The 22,224-nt window shown below is 41.0% G+C and overlaps 1 protein-coding gene across 1 annotated transcript; it reads left to right on the forward strand.

Moving 5' to 3' along the window:
- The first annotated feature begins 1,175 nt into the window (after window positions 1-1,175).
- LOC129696147 (transcription factor E2F5-like) lies at window positions 1,176-21,688 on the forward strand. Its single transcript, XM_055633667.1, has 9 exons — window positions 1,176-1,408; window positions 6,552-6,661; window positions 10,502-10,663; window positions 10,834-10,877; window positions 12,248-12,312; window positions 14,136-14,397; window positions 14,594-14,803; window positions 20,216-20,260; window positions 20,542-21,688. The coding sequence occupies exons 1-9, from the start codon at window positions 1,226-1,228 to the stop codon at window positions 20,655-20,657; spliced, it is 1,197 nt and encodes a 398-aa protein (XP_055489642.1). The 5' UTR covers window positions 1,176-1,225; the 3' UTR covers window positions 20,658-21,688.
- Window positions 21,689-22,224: the final 536 nt, after the last annotated feature.

Below are 22,224 nucleotides of genomic sequence, written 5' to 3' on the forward strand. Positions count from 1 at the left end.
TATTTCCTTCGCTCCATAGATGCTGCTGCACCTGCTGAGTTTCTCCAGCTTTTTTGTGTACCTTCGATTCCCCAGCATCTGCAGTTCCTTCTTAAACAAGATGTTTTATATTTGTTTCAGAATGCTGCAATCTATAATAACTGAAAATTTCATTCAGTTCTCTTAATTTTTAAGAACGTTATGGGCTTTAGACTGTCCTCGATCACAGCTTTTGTGTTAAGTCAATGGAAAAGCAATAGGGAACAAGATGCTAATTTCCGAGTATGAAAATGGGCATAACTTTTATAATACTGAAGATATGAAAGTGAATTAGGTATCAAATTAAACTTCTTTATGTGCTTTATCTGGTGGGATAAATTGCAGACTTGATTTTTTAAATCTCAAAATTTTGTAACATCGCTATTCCAAGGTGTTGGTACGGAATACTTGGTTCTTGGTTCCTTGGTCCTCCAAAATATTCCAAATGAAATTTAAACTGGAGGTGGTGGAGGGAGGACTTAAGCCAGAAAGGGTTACTGAGAAGAAAGAGCTACTTTAAATTTAGTTGTATCTAGTTGGGTAACTATAGTAGGGTGGAGATTATTCCATGCTTTAATTGTGTGGGGGAAGAACGAATTGCTGTACACATCTGTCTTTATAACTGGGATCACAAATTGGATCGGATGCCCTCGTCTGCTCCTAATTGGTTTGGGTTTGGTGTAGGTCTTGTAATCTATGTCGAGCTGACCAGCTGGGGGGACGTTTCTTGTTGATTTCTATAGTGTACTGTTTCTGTGTCTTTTTTCTTATTCTCTTTTTTCTCTTTTTTTGATTTGTATGGATTTATTGCATTGATCTGTTCAATTAATTTAATCGATCTCTGTAAAGCACTTTGGTTCAAATACTGGTTTTGTTGAAAAGTGCTATATAAATAAATATTATTATTATTATTTAACATTTTGTAAATACTGAATAAATAGAATGTAAAGACAGTTTCATTGTGCATATTTCGGCAATTTGGATAGACACAAAGTGCTGGAGTAACGGCGGGACAAGCAGCATCTGTGGAGAGGGGGGAATGGGTGACGTTTCGGGTCGAGACCCTTCTTCAGACCCAGGGTAACGAGAGCAAGAGATGATCTTTGCTTCAGAGTGAGAGTTGGGGGGTGGGCGTGTCCCTCGGTTCCGTTGCCATGGACGTCACTTCCTGGAGTTGGCGGCGGCGGTGGCCGCTGACGTCTCGACCATGGCCGAGTTCGCCGAGGGCGGCGCGAGCCTGGGCACCAACGGCACCGGCGCCAACGGTCACGGCAACGGCAACGGCAACGGGCGCGGCGCGAGCCGGCACGAGAAGAGCCTCGGGCTGCTCACCACGCGCTTCGTGTCGCTGCTGCAGGAGGCCGAGGACGGCGTGTTGGACCTGAAGCAGGTAGGGCCGGGGACTCAGGGCTCAGACCCTGGGGGTGGGCGGCAGGTCAGGCCGGGGACTGGGGCTCAGACCCTGGGGGTGGGGGGGCAAGGGCGGGGTGTTGTACCTGAAGCAGGTAGGGCCGGGGACTGGGGCTCAGACCCTGGGGGAGGTGGGCAATGGCGGGGTGTTGTACCTGAAGCAGGTAGGGCCGGGGCTCAGGGCTCAGGGCCCTCAGACCAATGGGGGGTGTTGTACCTGAAGCAGTCAGGCCGGGGATCTGAAACCTGGGGGGGTCAGTTGGATCAGACCGGGGGTCAGGTCAGACCTGGGGCTCAGACGCTGGGGAGGGGAGGGGGAGAGGGTGGTGGGCGGGGTTCAGAGACCGGGTCAAGGGCAGGGTGTTGGACCTGGCCGGGGCTCGGGGGACCAGTTCTTGGGGAGGGGCATGGGCGTTGGACGTGAAGCAGGTCAGGCTCAGTGTACAGGGTTCGGGACTCTGACCCTGGGCCAGGGTGGGGTGATAGACCTGAAGCAGATCAGGCCGGGATCCGGTCCCCAGGACCAGCCCCCGGGCAGGGCAGGGCAGGGGCTCGGAAACCGGGGCTCAGGCGCTGGGCAAGGATGGGGAGGGGCATGAGCAAGAGCGCTGCCAGCAGCCAGGTATGCACCTTACCTGCAAACCCCTCATTATGCTGTCACCTTTATACTGCAGCCCAGCTTCCCACCTGCATCTAAATTTGTGTTTGTTTACACCCGCTCTGTTAAATCGGCTGCTTTATATCTGCTGGGGGAGGGGGGAGAAAGGATGTTATTCATTGGCCATCACATAAACAACAATCGACCATTGCGGACTCCTTGATTATCGTTCCTTTCCTTGATTATTGTTTTTTTCATTCTTTTCTCCTAAGTACCACCTATAGCTCTCGTTTCCCTTTTCTCCAACTCTCAGCCTGAAGAAGGGTCTCAACCCAAAAATCACCAATTCCTTTTCTCCAGAAATGCTGCCTGACCCGCTGAGTTACTCCAGCTTTTTGTGTCTATCTCCAGCCCCACACTTGTGGGATCTGCATCCTCTATATAGGAAGGAACTGCAGATGTTGTTTTATGCCGAAGTTGGGCACAAATTACTGGAGTAACTCAACAGGTCACGCAGCGTCTTTGGAGAAAAGGATTAGGTGATGTATCAGGTCAGAGCCACTCTTCAGACTGTGTTGCACAGGATTAAACTTCAAGATTGTTTTATAGTCATATGTCGTGAAACTGAACAATGAAATTCTTGTTTGCAGCAGCATAACAGATATGTAAACATTGTATTCTGTAAAGACCATATTAAACAACAAAAAATTTCAAAACCAAGAAGCAATAATGGTGCAAAGACAAAAAACACTCCTCCAAGTCTATGTAGTTCTAAGCTATTTGGAAGTCGTGAAATAACCTGATGGTTGTAGGGATAACACTGCTCCTGAAACTGGATGTTACAGTTTTCAGGATCTAATACCTTCTTCCCAATGGCAAGCTGGAAATGAGAGTGCAGCTATAATAATAACTAATAACTAATAACTTTATTTATAGAGCACTTTAAACAACTGCAGTTGCCACAAAGTGCTATACATGAGAACTCATGGACAAGAAGTTATTACAAACCATTAAAACCCGTAAAACAAAGGACTATAAAACAGTAAAAATTAAAATACATTAAAAGCACTAAAAACTGGAGCAATGTCTCAGCCAGTGTCGAAAGCCAGAGAATAAAAATGGGTTTTTAGGGTGGATTTGAAGATGGACAGTGAGGGGGCCTGTCTGATGTGCAACGGCAAGGTGTTCCAGAGTGCCGGAGCAGCAACAGAAAAGGCTCTATCCCCTCTGAGCTTCCGCTTAGACCTTGGTACTTCAAGGAGCAGCTGATCAGCTGACCTGAGGCACCGGGCAGGAGCGTATGTGTGGAGCAGCTCAGAAAGGCTAGGCTGTTGGTCTCTGATGTTGCTGACTGCCTTTTCAAAGCAGTGACTCTTGTCGATCCCTTTGATGGTGGGGAGGTAAGTACCTGTGATGGATGAGCTACTTTCCCCTGCAACCGCTGGAGATGCAACACCTGTCCCTTTACCTCCCCTCTCAATGGCATCCAAGGACCCCAACAGACTTTACAGGTGAGGCAGAGGTTCACTTGCACTTCATCCAACCTCACCTACTGTATCTGCTGTTCCAGGTGTCAACTGTATATTGGTGAGACCAAGCGCCGGCTCGGCGATCGTTTCGCTGAACACCTGTGCTCAGTCTGCATTAACCTACCTGATCTCCTGGTTGCTCAGCACTTTAACTCCTCCTCCCATTCCCAGTCTGACCTTTCTGTCCTGGGCCTCCTCCATTGTCAGAGTGAGGCCCAGCGCAAATTGGAGGAGCTGCTCCTCATATTTCGCTTGGGTAGCTTACACCCCAGCGGTATGAACATTGACTTCTCAAACTTCAAGTATCCCTTGCTTTCCCTTTTTCTCCATCCCCCTCCCCCTTCCCAGTTCTCCCACCTGTCCTACTGTCTGCGACCACATTCTATCTCTGTACTGCCCACTCCCCTAACATCAGTCTGAAGAAAGGTCTCGACCCGAAACGTTACCCAATCCTTCTCTCCAGAGATGCTGCCTGTCCCGCTGAGTTACTCTAGCACTTTGTGTCTACCTGTGGCTAAAGTCAATAATCAGTTGACTTTATGGTGAATGTGAGAGTCATGTCACTTTATTGGAAAATAACTAGAGAAAGATTGGTATTATTGAATGGCAAATAAAAATAATATTAATAACTGAAAGATGGCAGAGGGCTGCAAGCCTTTGTTTTCAGGCTTCTGAAAATTGTTGCCTTTTACAAGGAGATGCTACACTGATCCTTGTACTGAAGAATAGAAACATAGAAAATAGGTGCAGGAATAGGCCATTCGGCCCTTTGAGCCAGCACCACCATTCAATATGATCATGGCTGATCATCCAAAATCTGTACCCTGTTCCTGCTTTCCCCCCATATCCCTTGATTCCAATAGCCCTAACAGTTTTATCTAGCTTGTTAAATATATCCTGTGAATTGGCCGCCACTACCTTCTGTGGAAGAGAATTCCACAGATGTGAACTTGTTTTATTGTCAAAGAAAATACTTGAAAGATGGACACAAGAAACTGCAGATGCTGTTTTACAAAACCACAATGTGTTGGAGTACCTCAGTGGGTCAAGTATCATCCCTAAAACACATAAATAGCTGATGTGTTCAAGAAAGAACTGCAGATGCTGGAAGATCGACGGTACACAAAAATGCTGGAGAAACTCAGTTGGTAAATAGCTGATGTTTCAGGTTGGGTCTGAAGAAGGGTCCCAAACTGAAATGTTGCCTATTTGTGTCTTCCAGAGTTGTTGCCTGATGCGCTAAAACACTCCAGTATGTTGAGTTACTCCAGTATTTGACAGGTGTCAGATGAAGTGCATTAAACCCTCTGTATGATATACCTTAGATATCATGGATGACCAGTGGTTTGTGGGAAGGGTACTGTTTCATCTGATTTTGCAATTTGCACAGATTCTGGGCTGACAGGGGATGGAGCTTTTTTCCCCGAGACATGATTGACCAGTTTTACCAGGGCCTCTGTCGGACTCGATTACATGCTGCCTTCAGGACAAGGAGATTAGTTTAACATGACATCATGTTTGGTGCATTTTGTCAGCAGATGGGCCTGTGCTATGCTGCATTTTTCTATCCTCAACTTCGGAGTTATGGACACACATCCGGTCCTTCAAATTTGACCTACAACTGTTCTCCTGCAGCCCCTTTTGTATGAGTAGGGTTACTAACATTTATTTAAAACGGTTCCCAAAGTTAAGTTAGTTTGATTTTACTTAAATAATTATTAATGTTTTTAATTAGGTTGGTGTTTTGTTTATTACGTTAATTGCTTTCGAAAGTGACGGTGCAGAGAAGATTCACCGAGACTTTGCCTGTGCTGGGGCATTGCTGTAATAACAACATACTTGAGTTTGTGTTCCTTGGAGCAAAGGAGGCTGAAGGGGCCCTGCTTTCTGCCCATAGCCCTTGATTCCTTTCGCCCTAAGAGCTATATCTAACTCTCCCTTGTTACTGAAAGGCCTTTTCCTCTAAATACCCTATTGTTACTGAATCATAGAGTCATGCCACATACCATGTTCATGTTGGCCATCGGGCTGGCAGAATTAGGGCAAATTGGGAGACATTTTTGTTGGTAGGAACTGCAGATTGCTTAAACCGAAAATGGACACAAAATGCTGGAGTAACAGCGGGACAGGCAGTATCTGTGGAGCGAAGGAATAGGTGACGTTTCGGGTCTGATCAGTCTGAAGAAGGGTTGCTACCCCAAACGTCACCCATTCCTGGTCTTCCATAAATATTTTCCAAAAATACCAAATCTTCCATAAATAATGTTTTTATTATTTGGATTTTCTACAGTGTACACCATGTCATTTTGGAATATATGTAAGAGCGTGAGTGCATTTGGATTTTACCATATTAAGCCCAAAATTTGTTTGTCTTTTATATTCTTATTTTTAACTTTGATTTGTATTGGGTGTTTCTAAAATGTCAGTATATAAAATGTAATAAAAAGGAACTGCAGATGCTGGTTTATACCAAAGATAGACACAAAATGTTGAAGTAGCTCAGCAGGTCAGGCAACATTTCTGGAGAAAATTCAGGCCAGACCCGGTAGGGTGGCGCAGTGGTAGAGTTTCTGCCTTATGGCGCCAGACACCCGGGTTCGATCCTGACTGCAGGTGCTGTCTGTACGGAGTTTGTACGTTCTCCCCATGACTGCATAGGTTTTCTCTGGGTGCTCCTGTTCCTGCCACTCTCCAAAGAAGTATAGTTTTGTAGGTTAATTGGCTTTTGTAAATTGTCCCCAGTGTGTTGGATAGTGCGGGGTGATTGTTGGTCGGCGTAGACTCAGTGGGCTGAAAGGCCTGTTTCCACGCTGCATCTCTAAAGTCGCCTATCCATTTTCTACAGTGATGCTGCCTGACCCGCTGAGTTACTCCAGCATTTTATGTCTATCTCCGTTGTATAATATGTCATTTTCTGAAATATATTTTCTTGGTGAAATGCTTTCAAAGACTTTTAAGTACTTTTTAATAACCAAACCATTAATATTTATTTACAGGCTGCTGATATACTTGCAGTGAGACAGAAAAGAAGAATCTATGATATCACCAATGTATTAGAAGGCATTGGCTTGATTGAGAAGAAATCGAAAAACAGCATTCAGTGGAAGTAGGTTAAAGTCACAAAATATATGTTATAATATAGAGAGATACGGCATGGAAACAGAACATTCGACACCAAATTTGTTCTGATCATCAACCATCAAAGTTTACGTTCATATTGACGGACGACAAATTTTGAATGCAGTGATTTTATTAGTCCTCACTCCACATTGGGACTGGAGGACTCGAGTTATAAAGAGAGACTGGATGCAGTGAGATTGCTTTCCTTCGAGCAAAGGAGGCTGAGGGGTGAACATAGAGGCCTATAAAATCATGAGAGGCATAGATAAGATCACATTATTTTTCCCAAGGGAAGGGGACCAAAACTGGAGGTTAAAGATTTTAGGTGAGGGGAAAAATTTAAAGGGGACCCAAGAGGAACATTTTTCCACGGAGGGTTACGGGTATATGGAACAAGCTGCCAGAGGAATTGTAGAGGCGGGTACGATTACAACATTTAAGACATTTGGACGGGTACATGAATATAAAGGTTTAGAGGTATATGGGCCAAATACAGGCCAATAGGACTAGCTCACGAAGACAACTTAGTTGGCACAAGCGAACTGAACCGAAGAGCTGTTTCCATGCCGTATAACTCTCAAGTCACTGAACCACCTATCTACAGAAATCTTACATTAAACCCATTATTTCTCCACATTCACCTGAATTACCATAGATTCCACCACTCACTGACATTATGGGCATTTCACAGTGCCACTTAACCTGCTAGCTCACATATCTTTGGGAGGAAAGCACAGAGCAAACCCACGTGGTTACAGGGTACAATCTCCGTACAGACAGCATCCACAGTCAGGATCTATGATGCTGTAAGGCAGCAACTCTACCGCTGCACCACTGTGCTTCCCTGAACATCCCATCTGCCCGAGATTCCGTCACTCATTTCATAGTGCCAATTACGCTTGCACACCTTTGGGAGGAAACCAAAACTCCCAGAGCAAACCCACGTGGTCACAGGGAGAATTTGAAAACTCCACACAATCAACACCCAAAGATCACCAATACTGTGAAGCAGCGGCTCTACTAGTTGATTTATTGTGCCACCCCCAAATGTTCCAGATTTTAATTCAGTGCGTACCGTTTGCAAATTGTGAAAACATTTGAAATCTAAACTGGGACAAGGGTAGGAACTGGACTTTGCAGATTAATTTTAAAGTAGAAATGTACTTTGATGCATGTCAAAAATAAATTTGGGGGCCAATACTAACTGCAGTTTTAAAGGGAGTGCATGAACAATAGGATCTGCAGGTGGATGTTGTCTTAAGATAGCAGGATGAGTTAAGGTTTTTAACAAGGAAAGGAATATTGTATTTAAGGCTTATAATCTAGTAATGAAGAACAGAAGCAAGGATGTTAGGCGGGTTATCATATCAATTGGGCCATTGTCGCTGATAACCTGCCTAGGAGGGTTTTTGGCAGAATCTTAAGGGAGAGGACAAAGTACAGGGAAGATTTGCAAGAATGACACAACATAGCAAATCTGGAAATGATGTTCGACACAAAATGCTGAAGTATCTCAGTGGGTCTGACAGCATCTCTGGAAAAAAGGAATAGGTGGCATTTTAAGTCTAGACCCTTCTTTACTGAAGCAATACTACAACATTTTGTGCCCAACTTCAGTGTAAACCAACATCTGAAGTTCCTTCCTACACACTGGAAATTATGTTGCCTGATCTATTTTCACTATTTCCTGTTCATTTCAGATTTCCAGCATCTGCAATATTTTTGCTTTAGTCTATGAGAAGATAACTGTGATAAATTGGGGATAGGCTGCAGTTGGTAATCAAAGAGTGCATGGATGTGTTATAATAATCATATCCATGTTGGGTGCAAACATAAAACAGGAAAGGTGGATTTCAAAATAAATTAGGGATAGTATTAGATCTAAGGAAAAGAAATATGAAAAAGGCCAGAAAAATAGCAAATCTGAAGATTGGGTAGACTAAAATTTTGGAGAAACTCAGCGGGTGAGGCAGCATCTATGGAGCGAAGGAAATAGGCGATGTTTCGGGTCGAGACCTTTCTTCAGACTGAAGAAGGGTCTCAACCCGAACGTCGCCTATTTCCTTCGCTCCATAGATGCTGCCTCACCCGCTGAGTTTCTCCAGTATTTTTGTCTACCTTCGATTTTCCAGCATCTGCGGTTCCTTCTTAAACAATCTGAAGATTGGGATCAGTTTAGAATTCAACAAAGGAGGGATTGATTAGGAAGGGCAAAGTAGAAAGAGAGAGTAAAATTGCAGAGACTTTCGTTCTGTCTTCACAATGTTGGATGCAAATAACTTCTCTGGAATGTTGGGGAACGCAGTGTCTAGTGAGAGGGAGAAACTAAATACAATCAGTATTAAGAGAGAAATGGCCTTGAGTAAACTGAATGGATTAGGAACAGATAAATCACAATGACACAATGGTCGGCATTCCAGAGTACTGAAATATTCCGAAGTAGCTCAAGAAATAGTGGATTCGGTGGTGGCCATTTTCTGACATTTTTTTAAACACGGGAACAGTTTAATTGGATTGGATGGTAGCCATTGTAACCACAGTATTTCAACATGCAAATTTATAGGAAACATAGAAAATTGGTGCAGGAGTAGGCCATTCGGCCCTTCGAGCCAGCACCGCATTTCAATATGATCATGGCTGATCATCCAAAATCAGTACCCCGTTCCGGCTTTTTCCCCCATATCCCTTGATTCCCTTAGCCCTAAGAGCCCTAACTCTCTCTTGAAAACATCCAATGATGTTGTAAATAGCTGGGGTCCCAGCACTGAGCCTTGCGGTGCCCCACTAGTCACTGCCTGCCATTCTGAAAAGGACCCGTTTACTCCTACTCTTGGAGTGGCTGGGCTTGTATACTCTGGAATTTAGAAGGATGAAAGGAGATCTTATTGAAACATATAAGATTATTATGGGTTTGGACCTGCTAGAGGCAGGAAACATGTTCCCGATGTTGGGGGAGTCCAGAACCAGGGGCCACAGTTTAAGAATAAGGGGTCATTTAGATCATTTAGAACAGAGATGAGGAAAAACCCTTTCACACAGAGGGGTGTGAGTCTGTGGAATTCTCTACCTCGGAGGACGGTGGAGGCTGATTCTCTGGATGCTTTCAATAGAGAGTTAAGAAAGAGCTCTTAAAGATAGCGTAGTCAAGGGATATGGGGAAAAGGCAGGAACGGGGTACTGAATTTGAATGATCTGCCATGATTACATTGAATGGTGGTGCTGGCTCGAAGGGCCGAATGGTCTACTCCTGCACCTATTGAATCTATGGAATTCTCTGCCAAAGAAGGCAGTGGGGGGCCAATTCTCTGGATGCTTTCAAGAGAGTTAGATAGAACACTTAAAAATAGCGGCGGATCAGTGGATATGGGTAGAAGGTAGGAACAGGGTACTGATTGTGGATGATCAACCATGATCACATTGAATGGCAGTGCTGGCTCGGAGGGCCGAATGGCCTCCTCCTGCATCTTTTGTCTATTGTCTATATTCAAAATACATATATAATCTGGATCTATGTATAGACTTATACATTTGATTTAGTCCGGTTAATAGGCGATTCTATTTTTATTACTCCTTTATTTGTTAAACAATACTTATTAAAGAGCACTGTGTCGTTATATTTCTCCATTAGATATTGAGCAGGTTTCAGTACATTAGTATTATATGCAACTAGCATTTGTCTGTCTTTAGATTGTCAATAATGCTAATTTCATATGTTGTTTTTCTAATGATTATAAAATGATTTGTTGATTGAAGACATGATTTTACAGATGTAGCAAAATTGATTATCTGTTTTGCTCTGGCTATATAATTTGTTTTCTTTTAATAGGGGTGTTGGTCCTGGTTGCAATACAAAGGAAATCATTGATCGACTGAGATACCTAAAGGCAGAGATTGAAGAATTGGAAACAAAGGAAAAAGAGCTAGATCAACAGAAAATATGGCTACAGCAGAGTATTGAAAACATAACTGACAATACACACAATAATAGATATCCTTTCTTGTCAAGTTACATTATTTTTTATTATTTATGGGGAAGTTGTCAGGAATGTTGGGAGAGTCAATTAGAATTATTGCAAACAGAATCGGGGAGGGGGGAGCATTTCCTTGCTATATCAGTCTGCGACTATTATCATTTGTCATTCTCCTTAACTGTTTTACATTGGCATATACAACTCATGAAGACGTCTGCAATTGCTTTCAAGGTTTGTTAATACCTTTTTAATTACAATTTTCTGCTTGTCTATTCTAAGAAGATGATCAATTTGTTCAATTTCCACTTGCCCCATCATCACCAAACAGTATTAGTTTAACACTCTCCCAAGCACTCTTCCTTGCATCGCCTTGTGATGAGAGACATAATCCTCCCGTGATTGTCTCCCTATAGTACTGTTTGTGTACGGAGCAGTTCTTTGGCACTGTCCAGGAACAGAACCAGAGTGATGGTTAACAACATGAATTGGCAACATACTATGCTGTTTATTTTCATAATTTTTATCCCTTGAACTAGGCTTCTTAAAATGTTAACAAGTGATCTCCAAGACTTTTGTCCTCGTGGGCCACAAAAAGTTTAATGAATGGGATCCATATAAAAATTATATTCTTATTTTTAACAATTAATTTGTCTAAATCTTGTCGATACCTTTTGCTTTCAAGGTTTTAGCGACAATGAAGCACTCGGAAAGAATAAATCTGTCCAACGTTTCATTCCCACAAAATACAAAATAATCCATTGGCAACAAAATAGTTTGAGAGCAAATAGAACAAATTCCCTGGCGTTTAGAGCTACATTTCACAGCTTTAAACTTTAAAGATACAGCGTGGAAACAGGCCCTTCAGCCCACCGCGAGTTCATGCCATCCAGCGTACAGTAGCGCTGTCCTACACACTAGGGACAATTGACTATTTTTTTTACCAAAGCCAATTAATCTACAAACCTGAACATCTTTGGAGTGTGGGAGGAAACTGGAGCAGTTGGGGAAAAAACCCATGCGGTCACAGGAGATCATACAGACACCATTTGTAGTCCGTATCGAACCCGGATCTTCAGCAGCTCTACCGCTGCACCGCTGTGTCACCCCATGCAATTTAAACTGAAGTTTTAAAAGCCCTATGCTAATTTAATGTGTCCCACCATGAAATATGAAAGTGGGTTTAAAATGAATTTTCTGCCCGTAGTTCAGAAGTTTGAGGAAATTGGGTCACGTTGCTTATGCTGAAAGAATAGAAAAATCCAGTGCTTAACTATTTTCTCGTACTTGCAGTCATTGGTACTTATTGTATGGTACTTAGAATTCTGAAGATGACTCTGCTTTTGGGAAATAAAAAAATAATAATTTAAATTGACAAATGTCAATTTGTCTGCAATTTCTCAAGCTGTTTGCTTCAAATGTTTAAAACTTTGTGTTATAAGTTGATAATGTGGAAGTTCCCAATCTTTTGTAGAGAATCAGTAATTTCAAGTAACTATTGAACATACCTTTTAAAATCCATTTATGTAATGATAGTAGGAACTTGATTCAGATACCGAGTTGATCAGAAACAAAGTTTTAATCTGTTGGTGGTTTTATAACAGGTGATACACTTCTTGCCATCCAAGCCCCTTCTGGTACACAACTTGAAGTTCCAACTCCTCAACTGGTATGTTTTACTGTGGTCAAATACTCCTCTGTTAATTGCAGGACATTTGAATTAACATTTTAATAAGGAGTGGCAGGAATGTGTCCTCCAGATGAGGTAGATATTACAACACGCATTGTAATAAACAACCATTCCCTCCATAACTGCCTGTCCCCTATAAAAGCCAAAATATATTATTTTGTATAACTCTTAACAGTAAAGTTGTCTGCTTTCTTTTAAAATATTATTACAGGTTCAGTTTGTATTTCTTGGCTCTGGGTCGATGATTGTAAATTCAAATGTTGAAAGTCATCGTAGGCCAACAGTCCAGTGTGTTATTGAGGGATTGCTGCAATCTTAGGGGTATAATTCTTCAAGTGGGCTGTTGACTTCAACTAGCTTTCAATAGCTGAAACGAAGAACGTTGGGTACATTAAATGTATGGGAAGGAACTGCAGATGCTGGCTTACACTGAAGATAGACACAAAATGCTGGAGTAACTCGGGACAGGCAGCATCTCTGGAGAGATTCCTCTATCCAGGGATGCTGCCTGTCCCGCTGACTTACTGCAGCATTTTGTGTCTGTTAGGTACTTTAAATCTATATTAACTGTATGCTCTGAGCTCTTCTACTTTGTACCCAACACCCCCCAGCCTCCCCCAAAAAAAATTAATTCAACAATTTTCTAATAAATATATTAAAATGCTTAAATAATACAAATAAATTACATTAGCTGAAGCATCACTTGACTTAAATGGAGATACAAAGAACTGCAAATGATAGAATCGTGAACGCTTGAATTGAATGTTTGGATACTTTGGAGCACAGATCAGTTGTGAAACCACAATACCCATCTGTGTAAACGGGTTGCTCTATTCCAACAGTTCACAGTAGGGAGCCTACTGTATAACACAACAGTCTGGAACCTGATCACAGTATTTATACTGAGGTTGGTTGGTTCCTTAAAGTGTGCATGTAAATAGCAGAAAGCAAATCTACAGTTAACTAGGACTGAACGATAAATAATGTTTACATTATTGAAGCTGTTAACAAAATGTGAATGGAGTTAATGATTAGCTCAATCTTCTGGTTGCACTGTAGTCATTTACGTGTCATTTACATTAATAATTCTACCCATGTGCTAATATTAATAAATACATTTAAACATTGTTCTTTAATGTTAAGAATTGAACTTTCGATCCAAATCTGGGATCTTTTGAACATTTTAATACAACATTCAAATTTTATTTCTGTAATATTTAAGCATTTCAATTTAACTTTTCATTTTGGAATGTGCCCTCAATAATCAAATAGAACTTAAGAATTATTGGTAGGGGGCAAATTTGAAAGAATCTTTAGTAGTATTTGTTAAATATTAATTATTTGCTTAACAAAAAAATGAATGAAAGATGAAAACAGGAAAGAGACACAAAAGGGAAAAATATAAACAATATATAAACAAAATATAATGTTGTAAATAGCTTTGTGGTTATTGTTCTTAGATTAATGATGATAAAACCTGAAGTAATCTCAAGAATTCAAATTCTGTCAAATTCCAAACAGAGGGGTACTACTCACTGTTACTGGATGTGCATAAATAGTATTACGGTTATAGTGTTAAATAAGAATCTGTGTTAAGGTTATTAAAGTAATGCCCATATTTCAAAGACCATGAGTGGAAAAAAAACAAGATTTAAGCAGTAAAACCAGCTTTAATATTATGTTCAGATGCACCACAGATTAACTGGCATCTTTTAAACTGTATACTTGGCATATAAAATTGAGCAATATTTATATATGTTTATTGACAATGGATTTTAATTTATTTTCTCTTCCTAATAAAGGGACCAAATGGACAAAAAAAATACCAGATTAATTTGAAGAGTCAATCAGGACCTATTCATGTTCTTCTCATTAATAAAGAGTCCAAGTGCTCGAAGCCTGTTGTATTTCCAGTTCCTCCACCAGATGACCTAATGCAGCCACAACAAGGTATTGGGCTGCCATCAACCTCTCAAAAATTCCCTTTAACTCCACCAACAAACCAAATTCCCTCATTAAAGGAATCGTATGTTGCTCAGGTTCCACTATCCAGACCATCATCTGGTAAGTGATTGAATATTAGTGACATACATTAGTGTATGTTATGCACAAAAGATAAAAGCATTTAACAACTCTTTTGAACATACGTTATTATATCTGATAATATAAAATTATATTGGTTGCCTCTTTTTGGTAAGGAGAAGTAAGTTGATGCCTGTTTCTTTTGCGTTGGTTTAAATGTTCTATCTTTTAAAATCAGATTGTGGCATCCAGTTACCTAGCATTGCACCAGAAGCCCCTTATTCAAGTGCGGCAGACGCACCAGAGATTTACAGAGGGGCGACAACTGAATCACTACAGAACATTCGGGAGCAAAATGGATTACAGTCACTGCTTCCAGTAGAGGTTGGGAGCCTTCTCAAGCATCCACCAACATCATATGAGCAAATAAAGACTGAAGAGTCAAGTGGTAAGAAAAAAAACTTTAAGATAAATATTCTGGGATGTCTGAGGAATAATTGACAATTATAACTTAATCCTGCTTGATTCTGTTCCCATTTTTATTTTTTACTCTGAAAAATATCTCAACGCGACCTTTATCGCACTTTAAAGGTGGCAAAAATTGTAATTGACTCAATTTCTTTGTCTGCAAAAATTGAGGATTGAGTGAAATAATGAGTACTCTGTTGTCAGGATTGATTATTACCTTTGAAGATATTGCTGGTTGTGAATGTGGGCTGGCACAGTAGATTTTGTGCTCACAGGCTCTGACTAAAGCTGGTTTGCTTGCTTTAGTAGCACACTTAAGACATAAGGGTGGCACAGCTGGTAGAGCTGCTGCCGCTGTGTCAAAGATCCGAGTTTAATCCTGACCTCGGGTGCTGTGTGTGTGTGGAGATTGCACCTTCTCCATGTGACCTCCAGGTGCTTTGGTTTCTTCCCACATCCCAAAGACGTGTGGATTTTTAGGTTAATTGGCCTCGGTAAATTGACCCCGGTATATTGGGAGTGGATGTGCAAGTGGAATAGCATAGAACTAGTGTGGATGGATGATTAATGATCAGCGTGGGCTGAAGGGCCTGATCTATGTTGTCTTTCAATCAATTCAATTCAATCAAAATAACTGCAAAATACTGAAGACTTGGCAGCACCTGTGACATAGACATTATGAAAAAATTGTTTGACAAATATTGGGGTGGGGGGGGAAGAGATTGTTATATTGGTAAATTGTCAATTTACGACACTGCGGTTTCTCTGCTACTCTGGTTTGTGCTCGTAGGTTAGGTACTGTTGTCAAGTTTAATGTTAGTTAACTGTGGTTTAAGCTGTACAAAGTGCAAACTACAACACCAGTGTAGTTGGCGAAAACATTGAATGCAGAGGCTTATGCAATAAACCATATAACCATATAACAATTACAGCACGGAAACAGGCCATCTCGACCCTTCTAGTCCATGCCGAACACGTATTCTGACCTAGTCCCATACACCTGTGCTCAGACCATAACCCTCCATTCCTTTCCCGTCCATATAACTATCCAATTTATTTTTAAATGATAAAAACGAACCTGCCTCCACCACCTTCACTGGAAGCTCATTCCACACAGCCACCACTCTCTGAGTAAAGAAGTCCCCCCTCATGTTACCCCTAACTTCTGTCCCTTAATTCTCAAGTCATGTCCCCTTGTTAGAATCTTCCCTACTCTCAGTGGGAAAAGCTTATCCACGTCAACTCTGTCTATCCCTCTCATCATTTTAAAGACCTCTATCAAGTCCCCCCTTAACCTTCTGCGCTCCAAAGAATAAAGCCCTAACTTGTTCAACCTTTCTCTGTAACTTAGTTGCTGAAACCCAGGCAACATTCTAGTAAATCTCCTCTGTACTCTCTCTATTTTTACAACTGTTTGGCTAAGTCCAGGTCCCTTCCTATAATTAGGCGACCAAAATTGTACACCATACTCCAGAATTGGCCTCACCAATGCCTTGTACAATTTTAACATTACATCCCAACTTCTATACTCAATGCTCTGATTTATAAAGGCCAGCACACCAAAAGCTTTCTTTACCACCCTATCTACATGAGATTCCACTTTCAGGGAACTGTGCACAGTTATTCCAAGATCCCTCTGTTCGCCTGCATTCTTCAATTCCCTACCATTTACCATGTACGTCCTATTTTGATTTGTCCTGCCAAGATGTAGCACCTCACACTTATCAGCATTAAACTCCATCTGCCATCTTTCAGCCCACTCTTCCAACTGGCATAAATCTCTCTGTAGACTTTGAAAATTACTTCATTATCCACAATCCCACCTATCTTAGTATCATGTGTGCATACTTACTAATCCAATTTACCACACCATAATCCAGATCATTGATGTACATGACAAACAACAATGGACCCAACACAGATCCCTGTGGCACCCCACTAGTCACTGGCCTCCAACCTGACAATCAACCATCCACCATTACTCTCTGGCATCTCCCATTCAGCCACTGTTGAGTACATCTTGCTACTCCACCATTAATACCCAACCATTGAACCTTCTTAACCAACCTTCCATGAGGAACCTTGTCAAAGGCCTTACTGAAGAGCATATTTACAACATCCACTACTTTACCCTCATCAATTTCCCGAGTAACCTCTTCAAAAAATTCAAGAAGATTAGTCAAACATGACCTTCCAGGCACAAATCCATGTTGACTGTTCCTAATCAGACCCTGTTTATCCAGATGCTTATATATATATTATCTCTAAGTATCCTTTCCATTAATTTGCCCACCACTGACGTCAAACTAACAGGTCTATAATTGCTAGGTTTACTCTTAGACCCCTTTTTAAACAATGGAACAACATGCGCAGTACGCCAATCCTCCGGTACTATTCCCGTTTCTAATGACATTTGAAATATTTCTGTCATAGCCCCTGCTATTTCTACACTAACTTCCCTCAATGTCCTAGGGAATATCCTGTCCGGACCTGGAGACTTATCCACGTTTATATTTCTCAAAAGTGTCAGTACTTCTTCTTCTTTGAATCTCATTGTTTCCATAGCTACTCTACTTGTTTCCCTTACCTCACATAATTCAATATCCTTCTCCTTGGTGAATACCGAAGAAAAGAAATTGTTCAATATCTCCCCCATCTCTTTTGGCTCTGCAGATAGCTGTCCACTCTGACTCTCTAATGGACCAATTTTATCCCTCGTTATCCTTTTGCTATTAATATAGCTGTAGAAACCCTTTGGATTTACTTTCACCTTACTTGCCAAAGCAACCTCATATCTTCCATTAGCTTTTCTAATTTCTTTCTTAAGATTCTTTTTACATTCTTTATTCTCCTCAAGCACCTCATTTACTCCATGCTGCCTATAATTATTGTAGATCTCTCTCTTTTTCCAAACCAAGTGTCCAATTTCCCTCAAAAACCATGGCTCTTTCCAATTTTTACTATTTCCTTTCAACCGAACAGGGACATAAAGATTCTGTACTCTTAAAATGTCACCTTTAAATGTCCTCCATTTCTCTTCCACATCTTTCCCATAAAACAAACTGTCCCAATTTACTCCTTTTAAATCCTTTCGCATCTCCTCAAAGTTAGCCTTTCTCCAATCAAAAATCTCAACCCTAGGTCCAGTTCTGACCCTCTCCATTATTATATTGAAACTAATGGTATTGTGATCACTGGTCCCGAACTGTTCCCCAACGCATACCTCTGCCACCTGACCCGTCTCATTTCCTAACAGGAGGTCCAGCACCACCCCTTCTCTAGTAGGTACTTCTATGTATTGCTGCAAAAAACTATCCTGCACACATTTTACAAACTCCAACCCATCAAGCCCATTTACAGAATGTGTTTCCCAGTCTATGTGTGGAAAATTGAAATCTCCCACAATCACTACCTTGTGCTTACTACTAATATCTGCAATCTCCTTACATATTTGCTCTTCCAATTCTCACTCCCCATTTGGCGGTCTATAATACACCCCTATAAGTGTTGCTACCCCTTTCCCATTTCTCAGTTCCACCCAAATAGCCTCCCTAGACGAGCCCTCTAATCTATCCTGCCAAAGAACTGCTGTAATATCTTCCCTGATAAGCAATGCAACACCTCCACCTCTTGCCCCTCCAATTCTGTCACACCTGAAGCAACGAAATCCTGGAATATTTAGTTTCCAATCACAGCCCTCCTGCAACCATGTTTCACTGATCGCCACAACATCATACTTCCAGGTGTCAATCCAGGCTCTAAGTTCATCCACCTTTCTTACAATGCTCCTAGCATTAAAATATACACATTTAAGAAACCCACCCTCTCTTATTATCTGTTTATTGTCTTTTTCTTCTCTCTCCCCTACATTTTGGGTCGGAGTGCTACCATTCTCTGCCTCCTGCCTCACACACTGACTGCTAGCTTTCCCAATTTGAGTCCCTTCCCCCCAACCTAGGAGCCTTTGCAAATCTCCCAGCCAGGATATTGGTCTCCCTCGAGTTCAAGTGCAACCCGTCCTTTCTGTACAGGTCGCACCTTCCCCAAAAGAGGTCCCAATGATCCAGAAACTTGAATCCATACCCACTGCACCAGTCCCTCATCCACTCATTTATCATCCATCTCGCTCCATTCCTACTCTCACTGAGAGTGCTATAGTCTGACTGATGGTGTATTGTTGGAGTGTTAGTTTGGGTGCATACAGCACAGAAGCAGGCCATTCAGCCCTATTCATCCATGCCAATTAAGATGCCCCGTGTAAGCTAGTCCCATTTATGGAATTCATTGCCACAGACGACTGTGGAGGCCTAGCCACTAGATCAGTGGTTCCCAACCTTTTTTTTTGGCCATGCCCCACCTAATCACCTCTAAAATCCTGATTGCCCCCCCCCTCCCCCCCCCCCATGAAGAGCGATGGCGCGGTGATTAAGTAATAACTACACAATAAAGATGTTTGTTATTTACTCAAAATATGTTTTTTACTCAAAATAACATCTGAAACATAAACTACATATGATTACCTGATGGAAAATCCAAAAAAATAAAAATCGAAAATTTGGACCCAGACCTCCTCAGTTGCCCCCCCTTAAAAACCAAATTGCCCCCCTGTGGGGGCGTACGCCCCACGTTGGGAACCACTGCACTAGATATTATTAAGGCAGAGATTGACAGATTCTTGATTAGTCAAGGGTATTGGAGAAAGGGCAGGAGAATGTGGTTGAGAGGGAAAGATAGATCAGCCATGATTGAATGGTGGTGGAAATTCATTGGGCCGAATGGCCTAATTCTGCTCCTATCACTTATGAACTTAGACATTTGGTCCATATCCCTCTAAACCTTTGCAATCCGTGCACCTGACTTAAACCTGATGATGTGTAGGAAGGAACTGCAGCTGCTGGTTTAAATCGAAGGTAGACACAAAATGCTGGATTAAATTGCGGGACGGGCAGCATCTCTGAAGAGAAGGAATGGGTGACATTTTGGGTAAGACCATTCATCAGACCTGATGATGCCTGGATGGCGAATAATTTCTGCCTTGTCAATCTTGGCCTGGTCTTGATTGCTAGTGTTGAGAGAGTGAATCCTTTGGTAAATACATTCAATGTGTTGAGAATATTTTGACAGCAGAGGTCTCGGGTTATTCATATGTTCATAAGTGATAGGGGCAGAATTAGGCCATTCAGTCCATCAAAGTCTACTCTGCTTTCAATCATGGCTGATTTATCTCTCCTATCCTTATTCTCCTGCCTTCTCCCCGTAACTCCTGACATATGCAGAATACTAATCAACATACACTAATCTATCTCTGCCGTAAAAATATCCATTGATATCAATATTATGGTGTTTTACTTTGTTTCTCACAATACCTGTAAACTTTGATTTTTTTTTTCAGCTACTATTGATGGAGACATAATGGATGAATTCATATCATCAGATGGTAAGTCTGTCATCAATGCTCCTGTGATTACACTATCTGTCAATTGTCACTGAGGCTCAGAAATAAATACTACTCAAAGCAAACTATATTTAGGATTTTGAATGAATGAATGTTTATTGGCCATGTATTCACATACAAGAAACAGAAAATGCATCCCAGATTGAATGCAAAAGAGGAGAAATACTCTGAATGAGTGGTTTGCAACAGATGACTAACGTTTTGACTTAATCTTTAAACTACTATTTTCCTCAAGTAATTGTGTGGTCTGTTTCTCTTGACAGTGTTTCCGCTTCTTCGACTTTCTCCCCCACCAGTTGATGAATACAGTTTCAACCTGGATGAAAATGAAGGTGTCTGTGATCTTTTTGATGTACAGATTTTGAATTGTCGATTTTAATCAATGTAACACACATTCCAGGATGTCTAATCTACCTCTGGACCACCAGTTCAGCCTTCAGAAACTACATTATTCTAATTGTGAAGTTCTGTACAGCGTTTTCAAGCAAAAGTTTAAGGTTTCTGAACTTGTGTCCTTTTTGTATGTTTAAGTCTTGCATAGGCATTTTTATACAATGGTTTAGTTTGTTTTATAACACTGCCACGTGGTACACACAATAGAATATTTTATAATGAATGTAATACTGCCAAGGACTAGTCTCCTTTAATGTTATTTACAAAGGTATTTTGCTTCACTAATTACTTTTCTACAGCCTTGGGTGGCAGAAAAAAGAATGTTTTTTTTAATACACTGCACATTTTTGTAAGTGCCTTTTGATTCTTGCACTTTAGGAGAATTTTTTGTCTTGTAATATAATGACAGGGACACCTGCCTCACATTAGAACTGATTTAAGTAGTCTCCTAATGTGCTGTTAGTTGACCACAGGGTGTGTTTTTCTATAAGAGTATTAGACCAATTTCACTACTATTAATCCAGCACATTTTCAGATCAAAGGTTGAAGTATGTATTAGAGAAGGATAGTTAAAAGCTGAAAGCTCCCAACAGACCTAACAATATCCATCTGGAATATTTTTGTCATTTCTGCAAAATAAATCTACTGACGAGTAAGATTCACAGTAATATGGTTAATTTGATTGGATTATAACATATGCAGTAAATGGATTTTTTGTTTTGGTAGTTTATCGATAATTATGCGAATAACTAAGTGCATCCTATCTTCTCCAACTTTCTGTTGGATTTGTGAATTAACTTTGATTACCAGTTGGTCTAAGTGACTGTTTGGGCTTAACTACTTTGTACATCTCGCAGAATGTTTACATTTGCATTTTTATACATGGATAAAGTTGTCCATTGGAGTGCCTATAGTGTAGAATTACAAGCAAGAACGTTCTTTGTACGATTCCGTTTTTATATTGACCAAAGTTGTGTTCTTTTTTTTAAATAAAAGATACAAAAGATAAAACTTTCATCCTCTGCTGTTGGAATCCTTTTACTTTAAAAAATAATCTTAGTGGTACTCAAGGTTACCAGTGTCTCTGGTTCCTCTCAGTGGATGAGGCTTCTGAATTTAATCTCTATAATATGGTCATGAAAGAATCAAGATCATTTATCACAGCGTTATAAATACAGCGTTAGTGTTACCATAGAAGAAGTACTGAAGGTACTTCAGTGTATGAAGGTTGACATCTCCATGGCCTGATCAGATATATCTGAGGACATTGTGGGAAACCAGAGAGGAAACTGCGGAAGCCCTGGTTTAAATTTAAGAGTCATCCTTAAATACAGGAGAGGTGGTGGAAGACTGGAGGTTGGTAAATGTTGTGCTTCTGTGCAGTGAAATGAAAAGTGGCAATGTTCGCGGGCTTTGTGAAAAAAGACAAACAAACAAACTGCAAACAGAATGGAACAGAATAGTAAGATTAAACGAGAACTTACCAGTTTGAAGTTTGATCTGTATTTTATGAGGAGGAACGTTGAGGGAATACATGAAGAAGCCCGCCCACA

Source organism: Leucoraja erinacea, chromosome 4 (genome assembly GCF_028641065.1).
Source record: "Leucoraja erinacea ecotype New England chromosome 4, Leri_hhj_1, whole genome shotgun sequence".
NCBI classification, from domain to species: domain Eukaryota; kingdom Metazoa; phylum Chordata; class Chondrichthyes; order Rajiformes; family Rajidae; genus Leucoraja; species Leucoraja erinaceus.

What these genes read in the sequence shown, in the direction of transcription:
- LOC129696147 (XM_055633667.1), top strand. Translation starts at nt 1,226, where the DNA reads ATGGCCGAGTTCGCCGAGGGCGGCGCGAGCCTGGGCACCAACGGCACC. An exon ending in AAAGACTGAAGAGTCAAGTG is followed by an intron (nt 14,804 to 20,215) that starts GTAAGAAAAAAA and finishes TTTTTTTTTCAG; the next exon opens with CTACTATTGATGGAGACATA. An exon ending in TGAATTCATATCATCAGATG is followed by an intron (nt 20,261 to 20,541) that starts GTAAGTCTGTCA and finishes TTCTCTTGACAG; the next exon opens with TGTTTCCGCTTCTTCGACTT.